General features: G+C 44.6%; 1 protein-coding gene across 1 annotated transcript; it reads right to left on the bottom strand.

Moving 5' to 3' along the window:
* Positions 1–1,353: 1,353 nt before the first annotated feature.
* On the bottom strand, positions 1,354–23,621 carry LOC138768722 (dickkopf-related protein 3-like). The gene is made up of 6 exons (XM_069946678.1): positions 23,496–23,621; positions 16,204–16,290; positions 10,736–10,828; positions 8,532–8,679; positions 6,139–6,295; positions 1,354–1,797 (listed from the first exon to the last, which is right to left on the bottom strand). The coding sequence occupies exons 1-6, from the start codon at positions 23,619–23,621 to the stop codon at positions 1,428–1,430; spliced, it is 981 nt and encodes a 326-aa protein (XP_069802779.1). The 3' UTR covers positions 1,354–1,427.
* Between the last annotated feature and the right edge of the window lie 2,295 nt (positions 23,622–25,916).

Raw genomic sequence — 25,916 nt, 5'->3', positions numbered from 1 at the left:
TTCGATCAGTTTTTTCATTCCATAATAAAAAACAGATAAAAATGCATCCTTTTTTTTTTTTTTTGCTTACACAAATACTGTGCTTGACTGCATTTTTGTGTGTACACTAAAAAAAGATGCGTTTTGATCCGTTTTTTAAGTCCATTTGATGAAAAAAAGGATGAAAAAAAAACCTCTGTGTGTCCGAGTATGATTAAAAAAAAAAAAAATCTGCGCACTTTTCAACAAATTAGAGATAAAGTGAAAAAACCAGTGAAGTGATAACATTATGACCTGAAGGGATATATTCTGGCCTAGGCTATTTTACACCCCCTGGTAGAGAATATATCCCCTGAGAAAAACAGTGACATGATAACTTGGAGGGATATAGTCTGACGGGGTATATTGTGGCCTGGGCTAGACTGTCCCCAGGTTTATAGTATAGCCTAGGCTATATTACACCCTGGGTATGAAAATATATACCCTGGTGTATACTGTTGCCTGGGCCAGGGGTGAGAAAACCAGTGAAGTAATAACATTATGGCCCGGAGAGATATAGCATGGCCTCGGCTCGTTTACACACCCAGGTATATAGTTTATCCCCCGGGGTATACTGTGGCCTGGTTCGACATTAGATGGATATATTCTGGCCTAGATGGGTGTACTCTGGTCTAGGCTATGTTACACCCCAGGGTATATTTTGGTCTAAGCTATTTTACACACCGGGTAGAGTTTGGCTAGGCTGTTTTATACCCCAGGGTATACTCTGGCCTAGGCCATTTTATACCCCGGGGTATATTCTGGCCTGGAGGGGTATAGTTTGGGGCCTAGGCTATTTTATACCCTGGGGTATACTCTGGCCTAAGCAATTTTATACCCGGGTATAATGTGGACGGGGGTTAATCTGGCCTGCTACACCAGGAGCCTCACACACAGCCATGTTGCAGAGCAAGTAATGTATGCTCCAGGCCGTGGAGTGGGAGTTCCCATACATAGACAACATCTTATGTCACTCCACCTACTGCACTGTAGTACGCTGCCCTCTACCTGCTCTGCCCCTCCAACTGTGCACAGGGGCTCTGTTCTGTGGCACACAAGGAGGAATGAATTCTGGGGGTATGGTACTGTTTAGTAACATCGCATTATGAGGCTCCCGCACCCTACCGATCCTCTTGTCCATAGTTGTCATCTGACAGAGGGGCATGCGACAGATCGGCAAACATACTAAAACATACAAAATAAATTGCAATATTAGACTACTGAAACATCCAGGTACACAAAACCCTCTAGTACAGCACTATTCTTGCATATTTCCATGTAATAGAACCATTTTATTATATCTATATGACAGAACAAATGATAGCAAATGGATCCGTTTTATAAAATTAAAACAAAAATGTAACAAAATAGCAGCTAAATAACATCATAAGTTAATAAAGATCGAACTCTTAGAAACTAGGACCAAAATATTGTCCCATTTCGCTAGCAAGTTGTTTAAGCTCTTGGAAATCGCCTTCACTTGGATCACCAGGTTCCTCTACATGCCCATCAAAATGGAGGTTGTCTTCCTTCAGACCATCATCTATATCAGCACTGAACATCTGGAAATCATTCCTTACATCCCTCTCGCTTATGTCGCCTCCTTTTGGAAAGTCTACAAAGGCTAACTGGTCATCTGGAGAGGCCCAAGGGACAAGATCTGCGTCATAGTAGCTCAGCTCCTCATCTCTTCGGACCATTGGTTCGAGAAAGGAGTCTTCTCTGTAATTTGTGAAGTCTATAACTTCATCTGGCTTCTCACAAGTAGATATTACTTTTCTAGAATAGAAAATAAAATAAACACTAATGTGATATGGGCGCGAAACATAATGGAAATACACTCAAAATACTCCCCATTTTTATTTACCATTATCCCCACTGCATATGTAAAGTTCATAATGAGGTTGTTTTAGATTTGAGAAACTTTAGAAACAGAGCCATGCGTTTCCACAGCTCAGTCATATTAAAGAGGTTCTCTGAGCAATGGTAAAAAAAAACTGAGAAGGCAGGGGGTGGTGGGAACATAATAATGAAGCAATACTTTCCCGTCCTGGTGCACCCACAGCCACAGCACCCCTAGCTCACTGTCAGCCTCTGGTCTCCTGAATCTCCTGTGTCATCAGGACCCAGCAGGACCTACCAGCTCAGCTAGTCAGTGACTGCAGAGGTTTCCTGTCTGATTGGCTGAGCTGGGTCATGATTAGTGATGAGCGAACATGTTTGTAAATGTTTGTACAAACATGACGCTAATTGTTTGCGTTCGCCGATCACAAATAATTTGTTAGAAGATCAGAATGGTTATAATGATTATTTTCAAACATATTAGAACTTATAAACGTACGCCACTGCATAATTTACGCTTTGTGCTTGATAATCTGTATACATGTGTGTAACTCTAGACCAAAATGTACACAATCTGCAAATAAAATGCGTACGCACCTGATAATCTGTACACGTGTGCGTAGACAGAAACGTACGCTTCTACTGTATGTTCATTATTTGTTCGTGAATGTTCGGCGAAAACGAACTGATCACAGTAATCTTTTTTTATGTTCATGTTTGGGATCTGAACCAAACATCTGGATTTTCGCTCATCGCTAGTTATGATATTACAGAATTGTCAGCTTCAAGAAACCAACAGGTGACTGTGAGCAGTGGCCTTGCACTGCAGGGGCACCAGGACCGTGGGAAACATTACTTAAATTGTAAGTACCATTTTAAAAAACTTCTGACACATCATAGCAACATGTCAGAAGTGTATATCGGTCGGGCTCTGGCTGCTGAGAACCCCACCTATAGCTAGAACGAAGAGGCTGCCGCACAATAGAGGGAGGTGAATTCTGTAGACTGCTTGTATTAGCAATTGGCGGGGTTCTCAGCAGCCGGACCCCGACTGATATACACTTCTTACATGTCTCTATGACATGTCAGAAGTTTTTTTTTTTAAATAGTAGTTACACTTAAAGGAGAAGTCTGGCGAAAATTTTTATTTAAGTATTGTATTGTCCCCCAAAAGTTATACAAATCACCAATATACACTTATTATGGAAAATGCTTATAAAGTGCTTTTTTCCCTGCACTTACTACTGCATCAAGGCTTCACTTCCTGGATAAAATGGTGATGTCACGACCCGACTCCCAGAGCTGTGGCTGCTGGAGAGGATGATGGCAGAGGGATGCTCAGTGTCCCTCCAGTGTCCTGTTACCCTCAGTGTCCCCCTGCCATCATCCTCTCCAGCAGCCACAGCCCACACAGCTCTGGGAGTCGGGTCGTGTCATCACCATGTTATCCAGGAAGTGACATCACTATTTTATCCAGGAAGTGAAGCCTTGATGCAGTAGCCCTAAGCGGCATCCATCTTCTTCAGCCACTGGGAGTTGTTCGAAGTTTCAAAAACCGTACTGTAGCTTCACTCATGTCTACTCCCAACTAACACTGTACCTACAACATCTAGAGAAAAAAAAGTGAAAAGACGAATTAAAACATCCCTTTGCTATAGTGAATCCCATATTTGTGTGGCCGCCACCTCTAACATGACATATAGCAACTATAAATAATGGTGCAACCAGAATTCCCTGCATAAATGAAAAACAATAAGGTGAGATGTAAATGTGTTTGTTTGTTGCCTCAGTAACATCAGCCGCACATTTCTGTTTATGAGTCATCGATGTACTGATAGTATTGTGTAGCATGAGCAGAGTGAGTCATTACTTTTATTACTCCGCTTTATTAACCTAACACAATGACTTCTGCAGCACTCTATAATCACAGAATAAAAGGACTTATAAATGACAAACACTGTAAATAATACATGCCCAAGCCTATACGCATAGCAAGATACTGGAGTTTACATAAAAGCTTATAATCTAAAAAACGCACCTACCGCCGATAATCGGCCCGTGTAAAGTGACAGCGTTCAGCTGAGGACTAGGCAAAATGACAGCTGATTGTGTCTTTTGAGCCTGCTACAAAATTTATCGTCATCGGCCACACATTTTCCTGTGTACACAGGAAAGATAACAATAAAAGGATGCTGACAGCTCGGGTATGTATATATCTTTGCTGTCATTTCCAGATCACAGGCAGCAGTGTATACTTACCATCCGTGCTGCTTGTGATCCGGCATGCTGAACTACAAGCAGCTCGGATGGTAAGTATACACTGATGCTTGTGATCTGGAAACTGACAGCACAGGCATATACATACCCGTGCTGTCAGTTTCCAGGGCTGAATGAATGATACAAGGATTGTTCATAAAGCCCAGCTGCTCGATTTCTCAAGCCATGTAAAAGCACAGCAAACGATCAGCGAGACCCTACGCCCCTGCAGCCAAGAAATCTATAAGTGTAAAAGGACTCTTAGGTAAGTGAGTGATTATTTAGTATAGTAGACTAGTGTAGGCCACTGTCCGCACCTTGTCCTTCACATGACATTCACCAGCCTTTGAATGTTGGCTTTGATGCTTAAATGGGCAATGTCATTACTAGAGATGAGAGCAACTTGCGCATGCTCGAGTCGGATCGCTCGGCATTTGACTCCCAGCGGCTGGAGAAGTTGGATGCAGCCCTAAGGCTGCCAGGAAAACATGGATACAGCCATAGGCTTTCCTATTTATGGAAAAACTCATCGAAAAAGAAAAATTGATGAGAGAACCCATGTGGAAAATGTGGAAAGGAAAGAAACTCTGTACAATATGATTGAGAAGTTGAGACATTATTGGTTCAATCTTTACCATTTGTCACACGCTAAACAAAACAGGCCTGTATGGGCAGAGCCCAAGGAGGCTTCTGTAAACCACAATCCTTCTGAGAAAAAGACAAACCACAATCCTTCTGGGAAATTTTTCTATGGACAGATGAAACCAAACTAGAGATTTTTGGCAATGCATTCCAGCGTTTCATTTATAAGCAAAAAAAAATAAGCCTATAAAGAAAAGTGCACCCTATCTACAATGAAACTTGGTGGAGGACCCATAAGGATGTGGGGCTGCTTTGCTGTCTCTAGGACTGGAAGCCTGGAAATGTTTACAGGAACAATGGTATATGCAAATTCAAAGAAATTAGTCTGATGTCCATAGGAAATCCCTGCTCCATTCCCTACTAATTTGCATATTAGGCGCATGGACTAGCTGTGTCTTTAGGTTAAATGAAATGTAATTTTTGGGTGCAATGTTCCATGTTAGTTTATAACATTCAGAGCTTATGTTCTCATACACAATCTCTGGAACTGGGTTGAAAAAGAAGCAAAGTTTATGCAAACCCTGTCCTGTGTGTTTTGGGGTAATTTCATGGCAGAGCTTAAATATACTATGTATTTTTCATATGTTAGCAAGTATTCATACACATGGAACCTTAAGTCTGTCAGGAGCTGAAAATTATGAGCTTCTGAGTGTCCCCACTGCATGTATTTATAGCTGCAGTGTAGTTGTGAGGTCAGACACCACCAAAGTGCACCACACTGTGTGTTTGTTACATTTGCACTTTGCAGTCTCTCCTTTCACATGCAATGTATATGCTGTGTATTCTGCTGCCACCTAGTGGTCATTATGTACCATGGGCAGAGCAAGTAATATGCACCAGTTAGACACCTACACTGTAATATGTACCATTAGACTCCCACATTGGGATAGAAAGCCCTAGAAGGTGAGAGGTCCCTGCTCAGTCCAATCCTCTCAGGCTATTTAAGGAGGATAATCTGTCTGTAGAAAGAGGACCCAGTATATAGTGTAGTCAGTTCAGTGTGGAGACCCTGGGTCACAAGGTACCTTAGCCCAGCCTAGCGAAGTAATTTGCTTTGCTACTACTGTAAATCTGCTCATTCCAACCCAGGGTAATGGCACTTGTGCCTCCTATTAGGAATGAAGCATAGTGACAGGTACTCTGTAAGTGAAAGGCACATAAACACCATCTAGTGATAGCAGTAGGGCTGCTGGTGGTTTGACGTTTATACCTGTTCATGTAGGTGCACATTTGTGGATAATCATGACTATGGATGTTAGCCTGGAATCACACAGCATTCTGTCAGTATGTTAAAGATAACATACAACATAAGTCAGTCCATTTCCCTAATGTATACCTTCACAAGTGACTGTGTTATAGGAGCCTTATGAGCAATCTTACCCTTTACTGGTGCACACCAGACCTTCAGCACAAGGACAATACTGCAAACCCAAACTGTAATCTGCTCCAAAGGTTATCAACTTTAAGAAGTTACTGGCCTGTGTACGACATTGTTCACCTTCGGATGGAAGCGGCAAGCACACTGGGAAAGGGAGTCCTGTATGGATAAGAAATTTCAGGCTTAAAGGGGTTGTCCAGCAAAAATCTTTTTCTTTCAAATTAACTGGTGTCAGAAAAAGTTATATAGCTTTGTAATTTACTTCTATTAAAAAAATCTTAAGTCTTCTAATATCTATCAGCTGCTGTATGTCCTGCAGGAAATGTTGTTTTATTTTCAGTCTGACACAGTGCTCTCTGCTGACAAGAGGTTTTCTATGGGGATTCATAGAAAACCGAGACAGAGTTCCTGTCTCGGCCAGAGGTGGCAGCAGAGAGCACTGTGTCAGACTGAAAATAAAACAACATTTCCTGCATAACATAAAGCAGCTAATAAGTATGGGAAGACTTGAGATTTTTTAATAGAAGTAAATTACACATCTATATAACTTTCTGACCCCAGTTGATTTGAAAGAAAAAGATTTTCACTGGACAACTCCTTTAATGCATAAAGAACAGAAGAATGCTTCTACATCGGTAACCTGTGCAACCATCAGTATCACTGAACACGTAACACACAAGTAACTACAATCATATCAATTCTAATGAGTGTCTTTTAGATAGTAACTCTATAAAAATATATAACATTATATAAAATATATACTATAAAATAATATGTATAATTCTAATTATTATCCAGTTCCCATAGACATAACATGCTTGGTCAGCTGAGCAGAACATGCATTATACTGGGGGCACTGGGGCTGATAACTGACAGACAACAGCTAGCTAGCTCTGAATGGGGCCATCTTCCTATAGGAACTGAATTCTCCGGTTTCAAAAACAAATCTTTTAAGTGTGTCAGCAAATAGTGGAGGACAAGCAGGCAATGAAACAGGATCCCCCTGTTATTCTTCACCCACAATGGACAGATCCTAATCTCAGGTGATACATCAGCCTTTGTTGCATTTGACTTGCAAGCCAAACCAAAAGAACAGATTGAGAAGGTGAAATATCAGGTTTCGCTGTTTACAGACCTCAGTTCTTACAAATCGGGTTTATTACCTGTCAAAGCAGGTGAGTACAAGTATCATGTCGTATGACAGATGCCCCATACTAAAATACAGTCTACAGTTTCTTAAAGGGGACACCCACCTTAGGAGACACTATAAAATATTAGTGAACTGGATAAATAAGTTACATCTCTGACGCCCTTATTTGCTGTTAAAATATAAATTTTTAAAGGGGAACTAACATCAGGTTGGAAGACTGTAGCCTGCTGTTATGTTGAGGGTGGTAGCCCCGCCCCCAGTGCACCAAACCGCTTAATTTACATATTGAAAAATGGTAGAATTTTATAAAAAATGATGCTGAGGATGAGGGTAAAAAAATTACCCTCATTCTTTGGGTCCCTGGTGCTATGGAGAAGCATGCAGAAGCGCATGTCAAAAGGAGTGTGACTTACCATAAAGTGGTCGCTGAAAAGGGACATGACTTAAACTCGATGCAAATTTATGATGTAAATTCAGACTAGACAGTCTAAAAAATTTAAAACAGCATGAACCTCTGTTGTAAAGCTGGTGTATCATGAGAGGTCTCCATACACTATGCTAAAGTCATTGGGTTTGACAAACAGTATAAGGTATATGAGGTCCTCCCAACTCCAGACATGGGTCAGGTTTGATGGATATTTACTCCCCTACTCCTTTGTTCTTGGAAAGATAAGCAGGTAGTAGAGCAGTCTGGTGGCAGCTTATCCTCCTTATGGGGAAAACATGACTTTGGCCGTGCCAATTGTTCATGTGTAGGGGGAGTATTGGAGAGACTACTGTCAGCAGAACTATTGTTATTGAAGGTGTATAGGCAGAGACTGTCTACTCTAATGGTCCTTTTAGTCGGAGTGGTAAATCGCTCAAGCAATCGTTTAACGACTTTGAAGCAACAATTTTATTTTTTCCAGCAATCATCATTTTGATGAGCAGATAAATCGTTGCAAAATCTAGTTTTTTTTTATCATTTCATCTTCGTTCAACTGATCGTTTTTGCTTTTACACAGTACAAACAGACTGTTTAGACAAAACAATCTAAAAAAAAAAATACAGCAATTATTTATGGACTTGAAAGACCAAAATTAACGATTTCTCTCTCGTTGTTTGATCGTTACTTACATTTACATCAGCAGATTATTGCCACAATTTGAGGTTCAAGACTTGAACGATTATCGCTCCGTCTAAACCATAAGTTTCTAACAAGACATGGCTATTGCTCTCTGTGCAGACATATTGTGGTGAACATACTGTCAGTTCTGGAGCAGCAGAATCCAGCAGCGCACTGATCCTCCGTCAGCTCACACCTTGCTCCACCACTTTCGGCAATCAGACGTTCAGTACATTTGCTCAGGGCGCAGACCCACCCAGGACAGCACTCTTCATCTTGCTGACAAGGCTGATACAGAGATAAAGAACCACAATATATGGCTTATACAGTATCTGAAATGCTCAGAGGCAGAATATTTACTGGCGGGGTGACATTCCAAGGTAACTAAACAGGCGACATGTCACCTTGACAAATTAATATTTAAAAGGAAAGATGTCTCCAGATTTGACCCCTATATCCAAACTGCTAGATTGGAGGGGTGCCAGTGTACCCATACTATGTTGCCAATCCTTCTCCCAGCATCATGGAGAAAACATAGGTTTATTCACCCGCAGTGTGTGGTTTTGGCTTCTTACCTGTATGATGCTTGCCCAGTGGATACTTGCCATCAAGTACTGATAAAGTAGCATATGGTACAGTGCCTTGAAAAAGTATTCATACCCCTTGAACTTTTTCACATTTTCATGTTACACTCCCAAACTTTAAGCAAATGTACCAGCAGTACTTTCGCTTTAAGATTTTCACATAGGTAGCAAGGGCCCAGCCCCTGGAAAGTCAGTGCCGCGGTCCTTTTCTTAAACTGCGGCCCAATTCCCGTGTACATGGCCATTCTATTTCCGGGCACCGGCAGGGGGTGAAGCACTAGAGGCAGGTCGGCCTGTACCTAGTGGGAGGAAACCCCCGCACTTCTATGATGTGACTCCATTGATTCAAGTTTTCCAGTACTTATCAGCTGCTGTATGCCCTGCAGTAAAAGGTGTATACTTTACAGTCTTACATGGTGCTCTCTGCTGCCACCTCCATCTATGACAGGAACTGTCCAGACCAGTAGCAAACCCACATAGAAAACCTCTCCTGCTCTGACTTGAGCGTATTCAATAGAACTAATTGACAAATCTATATAACTTTCTGGTACCAGTTTTTCTTTTTCCTCAGGAGAACCCCTTTCAGTGATTGCAAAATTTCAGGGTAGGGACAGGTAGGGACATACCACAAAAGACTGGCAGCTGTCGTTGCAAGAAGATGTGGTGCACTGACTCCAAATAAAATGCATCTATGAGGCACTGTATATCTCATCTCCTGACTCTCAGGAAAAATAAAAGGCAGAACATAGATGTTACCCCACATGGCAGAACAAGGGGGCTATAAAGAGCTGCTAATGCTAGTAATATAGACAGATACTGGCCACTTACTATGAGCCATATCCAATACCGGCATCTTAAAGGAGAAGTGTACATTTTTATTAAAGTATTGTATTGCCCCCCAAAAGTCATACAAATCAGCAATATACACTTATTACAGGGAATGCACATTGAGTGCTTTTTTCCCTGCACTTACTAGTGTATCAAGGCTTCACTTCCTAGATAAAATGGTGATGTCACGACCCGACTCCCAGAGCTGTGCGGGCTGTGGCTGCTGGAGAGGATGATGGCAGGGGGACACTGAGGGACACAGGGCACTGGAGAGACACTGAGCATCCCTCTGCCATCATCCTCTCCAGCAGCCACAGCCTTAACAGTTCTGGAAGTCGGGTCGTGACATCACCATGTTATCCAGGAAGTGACATCACCATTTTATCCAGGAACATAAGCCAGAGCTGCAGCTGCAGACACTGGGGAAGGCCTGAGGACACTGAGGAATGCCCGAGGACACCAGAGAACGTAATAAGGTAAGTAAATACTTTATTATTTCACACTACAATCATCGGCCTGAATCTCTATCACACCTAGTAATGCTCGTCTGATGATTTTAGGCCTGGACCTAAAGAAACGATCAGCCAATGATTGTTTCATTGGCTGATCGTTGTTTCTATTACATGGGCGATAATCGGCCAAATCGGACTATTATCACTCCGTGGAATAAGTCCCTAACAATTGTTGGGTGTCTCAGCAGCAACAATGTCTGACACATTACTATGACATGTCAGAAGTTGAATAAAATTTAGGCCTTTAATATTCCTGATCCTTTGTTCCCCTGGGCAAATAAGTAACACCAAAAGTGTCTAGTAGCCCCTAGTATTACTCCTCTGCTATATGCTCATCTTTTTAGACTACCTAAAATAACTAATCCAGGTAGGCAAGTGACAGGTTGTCTGTAAGACAGGGTAACAAAGTTTGTTTCTCACCATTTCCTTAGCTTTGCAGTCTTGGCACTCTGTGATACCAGATAAAAGGTTGCAAAATTGGTTCTCCGGGCAGTCACGTGAATCATTACATCCCTGCAACAAGTAATTCCAAAATACAAAGTGAAAAAAACATGACAACATGTCATAGTATTATGTGGTCTGTAAAGAGGACCTGTCACCACTCCTTACACGTCTGTTTAGGTTAATACTTGTATTCCTCATGAAATAACAATCCGGGAAAACCTTTCTTTATATCTCTGCATCACACTGTTCCTCTACTATTCCTCCTAGAAATGCATTATTAAATTGACAACTAGGTGTTACCATTCTGCTTTTCAAAGGGGTGTCTGGCACTGTCAACTCTGATTGGATAGTATCTGAGTGAGCAGGCACACACCCTCAAGTGGTAACACCCAGGTGCCGTTGTAGGTGTAATAACAGAGGAAAAACGTGCTGTTACATAAAGAATTTACGAAGGTGTTTACAAAAAGGGACAGGTCCCATTTAGTACATTGCTCACATCTGTACGTTTACTAAGAATAAGTTAAGCAACCAAATACAAAACAAGTACATCTGATCCTCATTTTACCAGTATTTTTACCAAAACCAGGAGTGGGTCCAAAAGACACAACATGATCTGCTGAAGTGCCTGGATATAGGATACCTAGAACCATCATCACCTGAATATTCATACAGGCATTTACATATATATGTAAATGCCTGTGTGGTGGTTTTGGACCCACTCCACACACACACACACACACATATATATATTTTTATGTTATATTCTGGAGAACAGAATAGATTGAGCTGCAGTACCAGATTTAGCCACACCAATATGTATGGCACTGCACCTGGATAAGCTATGATGGGACTACAATTCTTTCATATAGGAAAAGCTCCTAAGAGTCATATTTCACACAATATATGTCTACTGAAAGGAAAACTATTAGCAGGTCAAAAACATCTAACCTGCTGATATGTCTCTATAGCGCATGGGGCGCGGAGGATGAAGGTAAGTTTCCAACCGTTATCCTCTGCACTATTTTCATAACATGAGGCCGATTGGTGAACTGGGGGCAGGACTACCACCGTCAGTGCACCGATCTACCCCGGCCAGCCCCCTCTGCTGATACTCATTAGGAAGGGTGGGCCGGATGGGCCATGTCAATGCATTGAGGGCCTTATTAGCTTCAGAAATAAACAGCTCCCCGTGCACTATAGGGACATATCAGCATGTTAGATACCTCTAACCTGCTAATAGTTTCCCTTTAACTACTTGTCTGAGAAAATAAATTGCTATATTCGGTAATCTTTAAACCTGTTGAAAAGTTGCTGCTGTTCTTCGAGGCTCAAAAACAATTTCCTAAAGTACAGAATCTTTAAATTTAGAATTTTCTCAGGTAAATGCAGACATGTTTTTGGTGTGGACAACATAATCTGTATAGTGACAGGAACCTTCTGATTCACTGGAGTCCTTGTTAAACAAGCTCCGCTGGTTCTTCCCAGGAAGCCGCAGGAGAGTTCACATGACCACTGTAATTTCTGCCACCTGACAACTGTTATACAAAAAATTACTAAACCCCATTTACATAATGATACACTGCGCACGACACACAACTATTCTGAGGATATAATGACTCATACATGACTCAGGGACAATGACACTTTGTAACAATAACATCAAGATATTTACCTGATATTCACAATTCTAATTGCAGGTCTGGTAATCTGTGTGTATACAATTTGCCATGGTATTAAAAAGCACCCGTCACTTTGGGGTTAATATTGTTTCATTGTTGTCATATACAGGGCAGGCTCAATATTGTTTGGAAGATACATGTCACAGCCGCGGCGGCGTCCCGCGTTCCGGGCCGCCGCCGCGACCGCTTCCTGCCCCATGCAGCAGCCGGTGTCCATAGTCGGGGACCCGGCGCTGCTATCACCTCGGCCCCGGGGGGCGCCTCACCTCTCCACGCTCCTGTCTCCCGCTGTGCCGGCCGGCGCGCGCGTCCCCGCCTCCTAGGGCGCGCGCGCGCCGGCGGTCTCAGATTTAAAGGGCCAGTCCGCACCTAATTGGTAGTTGCACCCAATCACTCCCCTATAAATCCCAGCATGCCCTGTCCCTGGTGTTGGAGCCTCTACATGCTTCCCATAGCGTTTGGCCCAGCTCCCTGTTGTTCCTGTGTCCTGTCCGTTACCTGGTCCCAAGTCCCTGTTCCTGAGTCCTGTCCGTTACCTGGTCCCAAGTCCCTGTTCCTGGTTCCTGTTCCCCTGTCACTCCACCTGTTCCCGTGTCCAGCCTGTCACGTGCTCTCTCATCTGCAGACTATTGCCTGTGCCATCTCCCGCCACGCCTCGCCTGCCGACACCAGCAACCAAGCCAGGGGTAGCGACCTGGGGGTCGCCTGCCGCAGCAAGTCCATCCCGCCTTGCGGCGGGCTCTGGTGAAAACCAGCGGCCCCTTAGACTCCGCTCCCTGGTGAGGTTTGTGCCATCGCTGGTGCCGGTCCAGTGGATCCACTACTCCGGGCGTTACAGTAGGCTCCAACCATGGATCCCGGCGAGGTGCCCGATCTCCGTGACGTCGCCAGAGTGGTCACTCAGCAGGCGCAACAAATCCAGAAACAGTCACAGCAGATCCAGCAACTCACTGCCGCCTTACAGCAGCAGACTACTGCCCAGCGCACACCACCTCCTGACGCTTCTTCTTCACTCCGACTGGCCCTCCCAAGCAAGTACTCTGGGGACTCTAAGTTGTGCAGAGGATTCTTGACTCAGTGCACCATGCACATTGAACTTTTGAGTAGTCAGTTTTCCACCGAGCGCTCTAAAGTGGCTTTCATCATCAGCCTATTAGAAGGTAGAGCCCTGGCCTGGGCCACGCCACTGTGGGACCGTGATGATCCAGTTGCTGCCAATCTCCGGGCCTTCCTATTCGAGTTTCGCTCCGTCTTTGAGGAACCTGCCCGTGCTTCTTCAGCCGAGACTGCTCTCCTCAACCTCTCTCAAGGCAGCTCCTCCGTTGGTGACTACGCCATCCAGTTCCGCACCCTGGCAGCCGAATTGGACTGGAACGAGGCCGCCCTATTGGCCACCTTCAAGAAGGGCCTGTCTAGTCGTGTGAGAGACGTGCTCGCTGCCCGAGACCTGCCTACCTCCCTGAACGAACTCATTCTACTGGCCACCCGAGTTGATACTCGTTTTTCGGAGAGGGAGGAGGAGGTTCGGCATGAACATTTACTAACCCGTTCCCGTCGCCATCCCCAGCTGGCGCCGGTTTTCCAGAATCCTGACCTTTCGATGTCCCAACCCTCTCCTGAGATTCCTATGCAGGTGGAACGGGCTCACCTGACGCCTGGTGAAAGAATCCGGCGCCTGGAGCAGAATCTCTGTCTCTATTGCGGTGGTTCCGATCACTTCCGGCTGGGATGTCCCCTACGTCCCCAAACATCCGGAAAATGCTCGCACCTAGGTCCGGTGGGACAGGTGTCCCTAGGTGTGAATGCCACCATTCCAAGTCTGTCTATGCCAGTTTCCATCCGGACTCTCTCAGGACGAAATCATCAGACTACTGCCTTCCTCGATTCTGGGTCAGCAGGCAGTTTTATTGCGGCAACATTGGTCCAAAGATGGCGGCTACCCGTGACCCGACTAGCCAGGCCCCTGACTATCTCCTCGGTCACAGGCGAAATTCTTACCGACCGTGTGTACTACCAGACCGCACCTTTAGTCCTCCAGGTGGGTCCTTTACATCAAGAAGAGATATCCTTCTACGTCCTGCCCCATTCTTCCCCCGCGGTCCTCCTGGGACTCCCGTGGCTGCAAGAACATGCCCCTCAACTGGACTGGAGAACCGGGGAGATTCTCAGTTGGGGTCAGGACTGTTCCAACCAGTGTCTCAGGTCACCTCAGACCAAGTGTACTATGTCGTTTCCTGTCCCAGCCAAGCCTCTATCCGACCTACCGGCAGAAGACCAAGACTCGGCGGATGCCTTCTCTGCCGAGGTGTACCCTCTCTCCGTACCCAAGACTAAGGTCGGGTCCTCTCACCACCGGGAGAACTTACAGAAGGTCCTCGTCCACAGACCCACAGTCCCTTGCCATGTTTTACCGCCTGATCGCCTAGCACCAGTCGTCACCTCCTCGCTTCGGAGAGTACCCCCCGGAAAGACTCATGTTCACCCTGCGCTTCGAAGAGGTATTTTGAAGTGGGGTCATTCCTCGTTGGAGGCCGGGCACCCTGGAGTCCGTAAGACCGGCCAACGGATCTCTCGCCACTACTGGTGGTCCAGTTTGTTTCAAGATGTCAAAGACTTTGTGGCTTCCTGTGCCATCTGCAGGCAAGAAAGAGGGGGAGGCCAAAGGGGGGGGGGTACTGTCACAGCCGCGGCGGCGTCCCGCGTTCCGGGCCGCCGCCGCGACCGCTTCCTGCCCCATGCAGCAGCCGGTGTCCATAGTCGGGGACCCGGCGCTGCTATCACCTCGGCCCCGGGGGGCGCCTCACCTCTCCACGCTCCTGTCTCCCGCTGTGCCGGCCGGCGCGCGCGTCCCCGCCTCCTAGGGCGCGCGCGCGCCGGCTGTCTCAGATTTAAAGGGCCAGTCCGCACCTAATTGGTAGTTGCACCCAATCACTCCCCTATAAATCCCAGCATGCCCTGTCCCTGGTGTTGGAGCCTCTACATGCTTCCCATAGCGTTTGGCCCAGCTCCCTGTTGTTCCTGTGTCCTGTCCGTTACCTGGTCCCAAGTCCCTGTTCCTGAGTCCTGTCCGTTACCTGGTCCCAAGTCCCTGTTCCTGGTTCCTGTTCCCCTGTCACTCCACCTGTTCCCGTGTCCAGCCTGTCACGTGCTCTCTCATCTGCAGACTATTGCCTGTGCCATCTCCCGCCACGCCTCGCCTGCCGACACCAGCAACCAAGCCAGGGGTAGCGACCTGGGGGTCGCCTGCCGCAGCAAGTCCATCCCGCCTTGCGGCGGGCTCTGGTGAAAACCAGCGGCCCCTTAGACTCCGCTCCCTGGTGAGGTTTGTGCCATCGCTGGTGCCGGTCCAGTGGATCCACTACTCCGGGCGTTACAATACATAGCGTGCAAGCCACCTCCGGAGGACCCTTGACCCAAACCCATAAGCTATTACCTTTCAGCGAGACTGCCTTTCACCAATAGACTTCTCTAGCTGTAATCTGTGACTATAGAGATCGGCACAGGAAGTGACAAGGACACCTGTTTTACTTTAGACCTTGTCTTCTGGCATCTAAGATTACACAACTCCGATAAGTGTATTGATCCCTCATGATGGTGGTGTAGGTGATGGGTATAAGGGTCAAGAGAAAATTCAGGATATCCCTGAGTGAGGGGAAGCGGCTGCAGGCATTGGATATTTTCATCAATGAAATACCAGTTTTCACCAACAATGTGTTATACTTTCAATAAGATTTTTGTTCAATCGGCACTGACCATGCATCTCACCTTTGCTTGTTGGTCTCTTTTCTCTAGCACAGTATCTGCCACTGATATGTTACTGTTATTCATCTGTGAAGTATAAAAATGTTCAACCTGAAAAACATTGGAGCATTGTCATTGTCATTCTTGTTACCATCTATATCAGTGCTTCCCAACCTTTTCCACTTCGGGGCACCCCTTAGAAAAAGAATTTAGCTTGGGGCACCCCTACTAAATAATGTTTTACACAATATAAAAACTGCCATTTAGTGACTCACAGGTGACATCTTCTTTGATCCGAGACTTTACTTTCTCTTTTCCTCTCCATCCGGTCCAGACCACCGTGACAATTACTTCCAGCTAAAATTCATCTATTCAGAACCTGCCAGATAGACATCTTAGGCTCTGCACATTTCTAGCAACTTGCTTCCATTTCTCCCTGCTAAAGCCACCCAAACTGCTGTGTACCCCCACACAATAATAATGCCCCCTGATGTGCATCCACATAGTAATAATGACCCATGCTGTGTACTCCCATACAATAATAATGCCCCCTAAAGTGCCCTCCATATAGTAATAATGCCCCATGCTGTGGCCCCACATAGTAATATTGCCCCCTAATGTGCCCTCCATATAGTAATAATGCCCCATGCTGTGCCCCCACATAGTAATAATGCCCCCTAATGGGCTCTCCATACAGTAATAATGCCCCTGCTGTGCCCTCAATACAGTAATAATGCCCATGCTGTGCCTCTTATACTAATAATGTCCCATGCTGTGCCCCCACATAATAATAATGCCAACTGTTGTGCCCTCCATATAGTAATAATATCCCCCTAGTGTGCCTTTCATCATAATAAGGCCCCCCATGCTTTTCCCCTCAGTATAAATGCCCCCTCCCTGATCTGCCTCTAGTAATAATGTCCCCCATGCTGTCCCCCTCAGTATAAATGCCCCCCTGCCTGCTCTGCCCCTGGTAATAATGTCCTTCATGCTGTGCCCCCACCTGCTGTGCACCAATAAAAAAAAAAACCCATCATACTCACCTAATCCGAGCTGTGTGGCTGCAGGGAGCAGCTCTCCTTCCTGTTCCTCTATCTTGCGAGCCGCGGGGACGGAACCTCCAGCAGGCGTGATGACGTCACATCATCACGCCTGCTGGAGAGGTCACTTCCCAGTGTCCCATAGGTTGCAGACATGAAATGTTGGTGGCCTATGGGATTGAATGTAGGAGCAGGACGCTGACAGGTCCTGCCCCTACATTCTGCTCAATTTAATGTTCCGCCCACTCACTGTGTGAGCGGGCGGATTATTAAACTGATCGGTATATCCCTAGAAGCTGCGCAGCCGCTACAGTGTCACAATTCCCACCGGCATCCCACGGCACCCCTGGTGGGTCCTCCCGGCACCCCAGTGTGCTGCAGCACCCTGGTTGGGAAGCGCTGATCTATACTATAAAATATCTTTCATTCTGACCATTAAGTCTAAAGACCATATCACAAGCCCTAAGCCCCTTGTAATGGTGCACTGATTTTACCTGCACTGAGTTTATCAGCATTTGTTTACTGAATATATTACACGGCTCGGTAATTGTGCAACTGGGAGTGTACTGGGATTGTTCTTGTGGCTCAAGCTATAATCAGCCTTTGGCTGCACATCCCCTATTACACGGGAAGAAGTACGGCCAATGGCGGATAATTTTTTTGGCATGTCAGGATGGGACGATTAACATTTGCTTATTCTTTGTCTGATTGTTGGCCCTATTACATGGACGATATTGACCTGTTTTGGCAGATGATCAACCAGTTTAATAGGGTCTTGAAACTAAGCTGAAATTTCTTGTTCTGTATAAATCACTTTCCAGCAGTTTCCTCCTTATCGTCACAGACAGGATTACAGTTTATAAATAAGAGACCATTCACAATAGCTGAAAGCTCACAGCTCAGCCTCCTCCTCCCTGCTTAATTCTCCCATTCTAATGAATAGGGACGGCTCCAGAGTATAGCGTCTATGTCCATAGGACTTTCTGTAAAGCATATATCTAAATGCTCAGGCAAGATGACTGCCTTAATAATAATGTGCTAAAAATGAAATTGAACAAACTTAAAATGCAAAAAAAAAAACTATTAGAAAGACAGAACAAGCTTCAGTATCTAGATCTAATAAGCAAAAAAAAAAAAAAATTCAACACATTAGTCTGGGGCTGATCCTTTTGACTTCTGTGGGAGAGGTTCCTAGGTGTACTGTGCAGAGGTCATTGTGCATGGTGGGTAAGTAGACAGCAGTAATCATCACCTTCTGGGAATGGTCTAATCCTGTATACTGGTGTCAACTTTCACTGAAATTTTGGAAAGATTTTTTCTTACACAACAGAAGGTTTTTTTAGGTGTAGATGGTAAATGGTAACTAGAAAAAAAAAATACCAAAAATTCTTAAAAATATATTTAACATACTAAGCTTGGATTTAGCAATAGGTAATTTTCTGATTCCACATATCATTTAAGGTGCTCCTAAACATTAGTTAAAAGTTGGCTGATCCCAGTGATTGCAGTGGAACTGGCTGACCATCTAATGTGTATGGAGACCTCTGGATTCTCCTCCGAAAGATGATGTTGAGTAAAGGAAGGATCAGGCATGTTGGATTCACCTTTCTAATATTTTGTTTTTAGGGAGATAAGCTACTACCAAAGCTGTCCGACACCAATGTATCCCTTCCAGCTATATTCAGAATATATGAATGCTCAGAAGAGATAGCTGTCAAACAAATGAACAGCTATTGAAGGTATATTGGCACCTTTACTCTGTACAGGAATGTCTCTGGCTGGTATCCTGAGTCATGTTTTAAAGGCTCTTTGAATGTTAACACATTGTTTTACAGGGTAACTACCTGTAGGTGGCACAAGTGAGACAGTTTTCTGCCTTCTGGTAAACAATAATTCATACTTTATTCCCAGGGTGCATTGCTCTAAAGAATTCTTATTAACATGATCATCACTGCCTTATGATAAATTGTCTAGGAATGCTGCTACACTACACCTTGTATAGCTCCCATACAGCACCTCTGAAAGCATATAGAATATGGCCATGTGCAATGGGCATGTCACACTGGAAGTAGGCTCGGACAATCAGTAGTATCTCCTCCCCTCTCCCTAATCTACAGTGTGGGTCTATGCAAGGAGTTGTGAATCTACGCAGAAAGTTCTTATCAAATGACAACAAGCAAAGACCTGATAACTTTGGAATTCATGCAGAAAGTCAATTAATAAAATAAAAGTTAAAGGGGTTATCCAGGTAGGTAAAATATATGTTTAATCATCCCACCCCTCCTGGAGACTAACAATTCATTTCATACATGTCATTACCTTTTCTGTCCCCTTCCCTTAGTTTTGAGCTGATGTTTTGTGCTAAAGACACAGAAAACTGTGTTTGAGTTGTTAGCTTATCTCTGCTCTCATCCCCCTCCTCCCCCTCACTTGAGACAGCTGATGTAAACAAGTCCCTATCTGCAACTTTGTAAAGCAGGAGGATTAATCACACTGAGTTCATCAGCAACTCAGATTAACCTTCCCAGCATTACAAAGAAGCTACAATGTTGCAGAAAGGGACTTGTTCACATGAACATGAATAAAGGAGAGATGATGAGGTGAGGTGCAGTATAAAGGAGAAATGATGAGGTGGGGGTGCACTATAAAGAAGAGATGATGAGGTGGGGGTGCACTATAAAGGAGAGATGATGAGGTGAGGTGCAGTATAAAGGAGAAATGATGAGGTGGGGGTGCACTATAAAGAAGAGATGATGAGGTGGGGGTGCACTATAAAGGAGAGATGATGAGGTGAGGTGCAGTATAAAGGAGAAATGATGAGGTGGGGGTGCACTATAAAGAAGAGATGATGAGGTGGGGGTGCACTATAAAGGAGAGATGATGAGGTGGGGGTGCACTATAAAGAAGAGATGATGAGGTGGGGTGCACTATAAAGGAGAGATGATGAGGTGGGGGTGCACTATAAAGTATAGATGATGAGGTGGGGTGCACTATAAAGAATAGATGATGAGGTCGGGGTGCACTATAAAGAATAGATGATGAGATGGGTGCACTATAAAGGAGAGATGATGAGGTGGGTGCACTATAAAGAAGAGATGATGGGGTAGGGGTGCACTATAAAGAAGAGATGATGGGGTAGGGGTGCACTATAAAGGAGAGATGATGAGGTGGGGTGCACTATAAAGGAGAGATGATGAGGTGGGATGCACTATAAAGAAGAGATGATGAGGTGGGGTGCACTATAAAGGTGAGATGATGAGGTGGGGGTGCACTATAAAAGAGAGATGATGAGGTGGGGTGCACTATAAAGGTGAGATGATGAGGTGGGGGTGCACTATAAAAGAGAGATGATGAGGTGGGGTGCACTATAAAGAAGAGATGATGAGGTGGGGTGCACTATGAAGAAGAGATGATGAGGTGGGGGTGCACTATAAAGAATAGATGATGAGGTGGGGGTGCACTATAAAGAATAGATGATGAGGTGGGGGTGCACTATAAAGAATAGATGATGAGGTGGGGGTGCACTATAGAGTAGATGATAAGGCGGGGGTGCACTATAAAGAAGAAACTATGAGTTTGGAGTGCACTCTAAAGGAGAGACAATGAGGTGGAGGTGCACTATAAAAGAGAGACTATGAGGTAGAGGTGCACTATAAAGAATAGATGATGAGGTGGGTGCACTATAAGGCTATGTTCACACTACGTAAAAGTACGGCCGTTGTTGCCATCGGCAACAACGGCCGTACTTTTTGCCCGGTGGAACAATGCCTTACTTTCAATGGGATCCCGGCCGGAGCGTATACACATCCTATGCACTTCGGCCGGGATCCCGTATGGGGCCGGAAATAACTGACATGACAGTTTTCTGCGCCCGCAATTCAATGAATTGCGGCCATAGAAAGCCCTGTCAGTTCACACTATGAAGCGAGTGGCTCCGGTCGCTTGCTTCATAGTGTGCAGGGGGAAGCTCTGATGCGGGCGCGCGGTAATGTGCCCGCATCAGAGCTCTGCGGCCGGACAGATCATCCGGCCGTTACTTAAGTACCGGCTGCGATGATTCGGGCAGAGACCGGCCGTTCCGTGACCCGGCTGGGGTCACGGAACGGCCGGTCTCTTACGTCGTGTGAACATAGCCTAAAGAAGAAACTATGAGGTTGGAGGAGCACTATAAAAGAGAGAAAATGAGTTAGGGTGCACTATAAAGAATAGATGATGAGGTGGTGTGCACTATAAAGGAAAGGCATTGAGGTGGGTGTGCACTATAAAGAATAGATGATGAGGTGGTGTGCACTATAAAGGAAAGGCATTGAGGTGGGTGTGCACTATAAAGAATAGATGATGAGGTGGGGTGCACTATAAAGAATAGATGATGAGGTGGGGTGCACTATAAAGGAGAGGCAGTGAGGTGGGGTGCACTATAAAGAATAGATGATGAGATGGGGTGCACTATAAAGAACAGATGATGAGATGGGGTGCACTATAAAGGAGAGATGATGAGATGGATGCACTATAAAGGAGAGATGATGAGATGGATGCACTATAAAGGAGAGATGATGAGATGGGGTTCACTATAAAGGAGAGGCAGTGAGGTGGGGTGCACTATAAAGAATAGATGATGAGATGGGGTGCACTATAAAGGAGAGGCAGTGAGGTGGGGTGCACTATAAAGAATAGATGATGAGATGGGGTGCACTATAAAGAACAGATGATGAGATGGGGTGCACTATAAAGGAGAGATGATGAGATGGGTGCACTATAAAGAAGAGATGATGAGATGGGGTGCACTATAAAGGAGAGATGATGAGATGGGTGCACTATAAAGAATAGATGATGAGATGGGGTGCACTATAAAGGAGAGATGATGAGATTGGGTGCACTATAAAGAATAGATGATGAGATTGGGTGCACTATAAAGAAGAGATGATGAGATGGGTGCACTATAAAGGAGAGGCAGTGAGGTGGGGTGCACTATAAAGAATAGATGATGAGATGGGGTGCACTATAAAGAATAGATGATGAGGTGGGGTGCACTATAAAGAATAGATGATGAGGTGGGGTGAACTATAAAGAATAGATGATGAGGTGGGGTTCACTTTAAAGGAGAGGCAGTGAGGTGGGGTGCATTATAAAGGAGAGGCAGTGAGGTGGGGTGCACTATAAAGGAGAGGCAGTGAGGTGGGGTGCACTATAAAGGAGAGGCAGTGAGGTGGGGTGCACTATAAAGGAGAGGCAGTGAGGTGGGGTGCACTGAAGCATGGGTTAGAGAGTGGTTGTGCACTCAATGCACGATACAGTCTTGGGGTAAGGATGTCATGCACTTGAAAGGATGGGGTAGTGACAGCTTTATAGAGTACAACCCCCTCACCCCTACCACTGCAACTCCCTATCCTCGGGGTGTGATGTTACAGCTTCCCACCAATGTTATATCCACCTTATTGAGCTGCAATCATTGTCAGTGGTCACAACTTCTACAAGGCACTGTGGTTTATGTCATATGTGGTTCACTGCTAGGGACGCAAAAGTGTAGGCGTATGGTGTCAGCGAGAGGAGACAGTCAGTACAGACAGTGCAGTAGACTAGAGGGAGAGGACTGGAGGAGGAGGCTCAGGCATACAAGAGGCAACACAGAGCAGTGCAACCACACAGTGACGCCAACAGCACCTATACTGCACCAGTGTCACTGTGTGCTATCTGTTGTGTGGCTGTAAACACTGCGCAAGTTGGGTGCCGAATAAGTGATTGAGAACCGAAACTAAATTTCCTCAAAAAAATATTGATTGAGGACTGTACTGTTAGAGGTGGGAATGCTGAGGTACCACTTTTCTCCAGCATTAGTGACGTCACATATTCTGAACATGTTTCTCAGAAAAGCTGATCTGTGTCCATGACCACAAGTGAGATATGTAACAGAATTTTGAGGCTATCCCTGGAATATTTGCTCTGCATTACATGATTTATTACCCTGTGTGAACACACCCTTACTAGAAGTAAACAGAGCACAGTATGTTCAGTATAGCTGTATGCTATATAAGCATTATACTGTACATATTTTATATACTAATAGATTCCATAATATATAACATTTTATGATCTGCCACTGTTATGGTCCTGTGAATGTGGGATTAAAGGAATTTTGCTGTATTATAATCATTATCATCATCCTCACAATTGCTCGGCTATAATAATCAGGTTACATAGTGTGTTTCCTATATGACACCTATAGCTCAGATCAGAGAATGGTCTGCATTAGGGCTTGGTGCTTGCTATGCTGCTTACCTTTCCCATCTGTTCCGTTGCATTTCTGTCCCCATCGTACTGGCTGTGGTCTCCAGGAGACGGGAAAGATGTAATAAATGCAGCACTCAGAACAATGAGGAAGAAGGCAGGCAGCAAGAGAGGCATTTCCTCCGCCAGGCAGCAGGGTCTCAGCACAATGCTTAACTAAAGGCCATATATACATATAGAATGGAAATGCATAGGGCAAATAATCTTCAACCAATCTATGAGGATGCCTGTGTTTATGATGTGCACAGCTGTTCTGCTGCTGCACCAGCAATTCCTCCCACAGGATGATGTATGAATGAGAAGCTTCCTTGGTAGAGCCCCCCCTGCTGGGTATTCCTATTCATCACACATGTTCATTCATGTCACTTTACATTGTGAATCTAGCAATCATCCCGCCAAAAAAAAATATATATATTTTTCAAGCTGGATGCATAAAATGTTTTTTTGAGAGTAATTTGAGATGGAATCAGAATGGACTAGCAGGGATTTATATTGTTAAGATGACACTGAGGTTTACTATAATTATGGTCCCATATTGCTAAAGAGAGTCAAATTATTTGATCAATAGGAAATCCTAGGTGCCAGATAATAGAATATTTTCGATTATTAGAAGGTAAATGAAATTTTATGTACATCTTGATCACGCATGATCATGTGGGTAATACTGCTATAGCCAGTGGACAGATCAATGGAGTACAACTAGCACCAGCAATCCGAATTTCCCAGCAAACCACATAACATTGGTTATTTGTTTGGTATCAGTGATGTTTTAGTAGGCAAATATTGAATAATAATTGGATTATTGGACTCATTTGTATGGTTACAGAACCTTCTTGAAGAAAGTCCGGAGTAGAATTTTAACAAGGGGAATTTCCTAACCAGTTCTCCCGGCTCTTGTGAAATAAGTAATGGATAATAAGTAACCTATCTGGATGATCAGATGTTGGATTACAGCAACGTTTATTAATGTAATTTTTTATAATTGAAAGTTATTAGTTAAATTCTCAATTTTGTTGTATTATTTGTATAGAGTGAAGTAACAAGTATCTATAGGGGCTCCACTCCAGCCCCTGCTATCCCTTCATTCTGGTATTTACACCCATGTGTCAGCGACCAAATAAATTACTTACCGTAAATGCCATTTTCTAAATCTGTGACATAAGTAGAACATATTGCCATATTGTCTCTAATATTTAAACAATCAATAGTACAAGTTAATATAAGAAATATTGTATTATATCTTATCAGATATACAGTCATTCTTCCCCTACTTATCGGGTTTGCTTTCTTTTCCTATCATCATTCACTTTGAGAGTCTGTTTTAGGCTCCATGTAACTAGCAGCGTGTCCTGGCACTCACCACTGCCAGGCCATGTTCTCTGCTCCACCTCCCCACTGGCTGCCTTGTGCTTCCTCCTCTAGTCACTCTCCTGCTGCTTCCACCATGGCTGCAGTTACTGGTCTGCCCTCTAGAGGCTGCACATGTGCATTGGATGCAACCTAAAGGAACAATGAGTACCTCTCTAATGAGTGTCCTCTACCCATCCCTTTTTGGCATAAACTATGTAAGGTGCTTCACCTTCTCACCTGTACCTGAGCAGTATTGTGGTTTTGCCATAGCAAAGGTGTATGTTCCTGTTCTGGCTTCCTGCATCTGACCTGTGCCTGTTTGCAGGGCACCCCAAGTGTATAAGGAGGTATGTGGCACTCTCCCCTGTTTTTCCCTAATTCAGTCTCCCACTAGATAGTGGGGTCAAAAGTTTATAGTCGTTATTTCCCTCCCCTCCCAGCGTTTGGTCATGTTCCCAGGGTGGCACCAGTCTCCCTAAACAGCGTTCATTTTCAGCCTCCGCGGCTGAGAAATTTATTCGCCGAAAGCTAAAGCTTTGGCTTTCCAGGCATGATGAGAATTGTAGTTTTGCAACAGCTGGAGGGCCTGAGTTGGACCCCCCTGGTTTGAAAGAACCCTTAGTTTATGTCATTCACCATGTGAGATAAATACCTTTATATTTTAATAGTATACACAATTACAAATATGGCAATACTAATACAGTGGTGCCTTGGATGACGAGCATAATTTTCCTATAAGAAATAGTAAAAATGCAGACAATTGGTTCCACGCCCCAAAAATAAATATGTATTATTCTGAATAACATGTAAAACAGATGAAAAAAACAGAAACAGCAGAGTATGTGATATTATAAGTTACTGTACAGTAATGGAGAGGATGGGAAACACAAGGACTGACATAGACTGCAGGGAGCATGAAGGAATGAGTAGTACATGCAGCACTCTCTGTCCGGGGAGAGAGGGGTTACAGCTATGGAGAGATTACCCCCACAGTCCTGTCCCCTGATGTGAGCCCCAGCCGAAGTGGACCTGCTATGATTTGGAAGGTGAGGGAGACTTCCT

The sequence above is a fragment of the Dendropsophus ebraccatus genome, chromosome 12 (genome assembly GCF_027789765.1).
Source record: "Dendropsophus ebraccatus isolate aDenEbr1 chromosome 12, aDenEbr1.pat, whole genome shotgun sequence".
Classification (NCBI taxonomy): domain Eukaryota; kingdom Metazoa; phylum Chordata; class Amphibia; order Anura; family Hylidae; genus Dendropsophus; species Dendropsophus ebraccatus.
The sequence above is the reverse complement of the archived record's forward strand: the minus strand, read 5'-3'. Positions and strand labels throughout refer to the sequence as shown.

Coding starts and splice junctions, on each gene's coding strand:
- LOC138768722 (XM_069946678.1), bottom strand. CDS start 23,621: ATGCCTCTCTTGCTGCCTGCCTTCTTCCTCATTGTTCTGAGTGCTGCA. Junction 10,829..16,203: donor AAAGAGACCAACAAGCAAAG/GTGAGATGCATG, acceptor TACTTGTTGCAG/GGATGTAATGATTCACGTGA. Junction 1,798..6,138: donor CTGGTGTGCACCAGTAAAGG/GTAAGATTGCTC, acceptor TTTCTATTCTAG/AAAAGTAATATCTACTTGTG.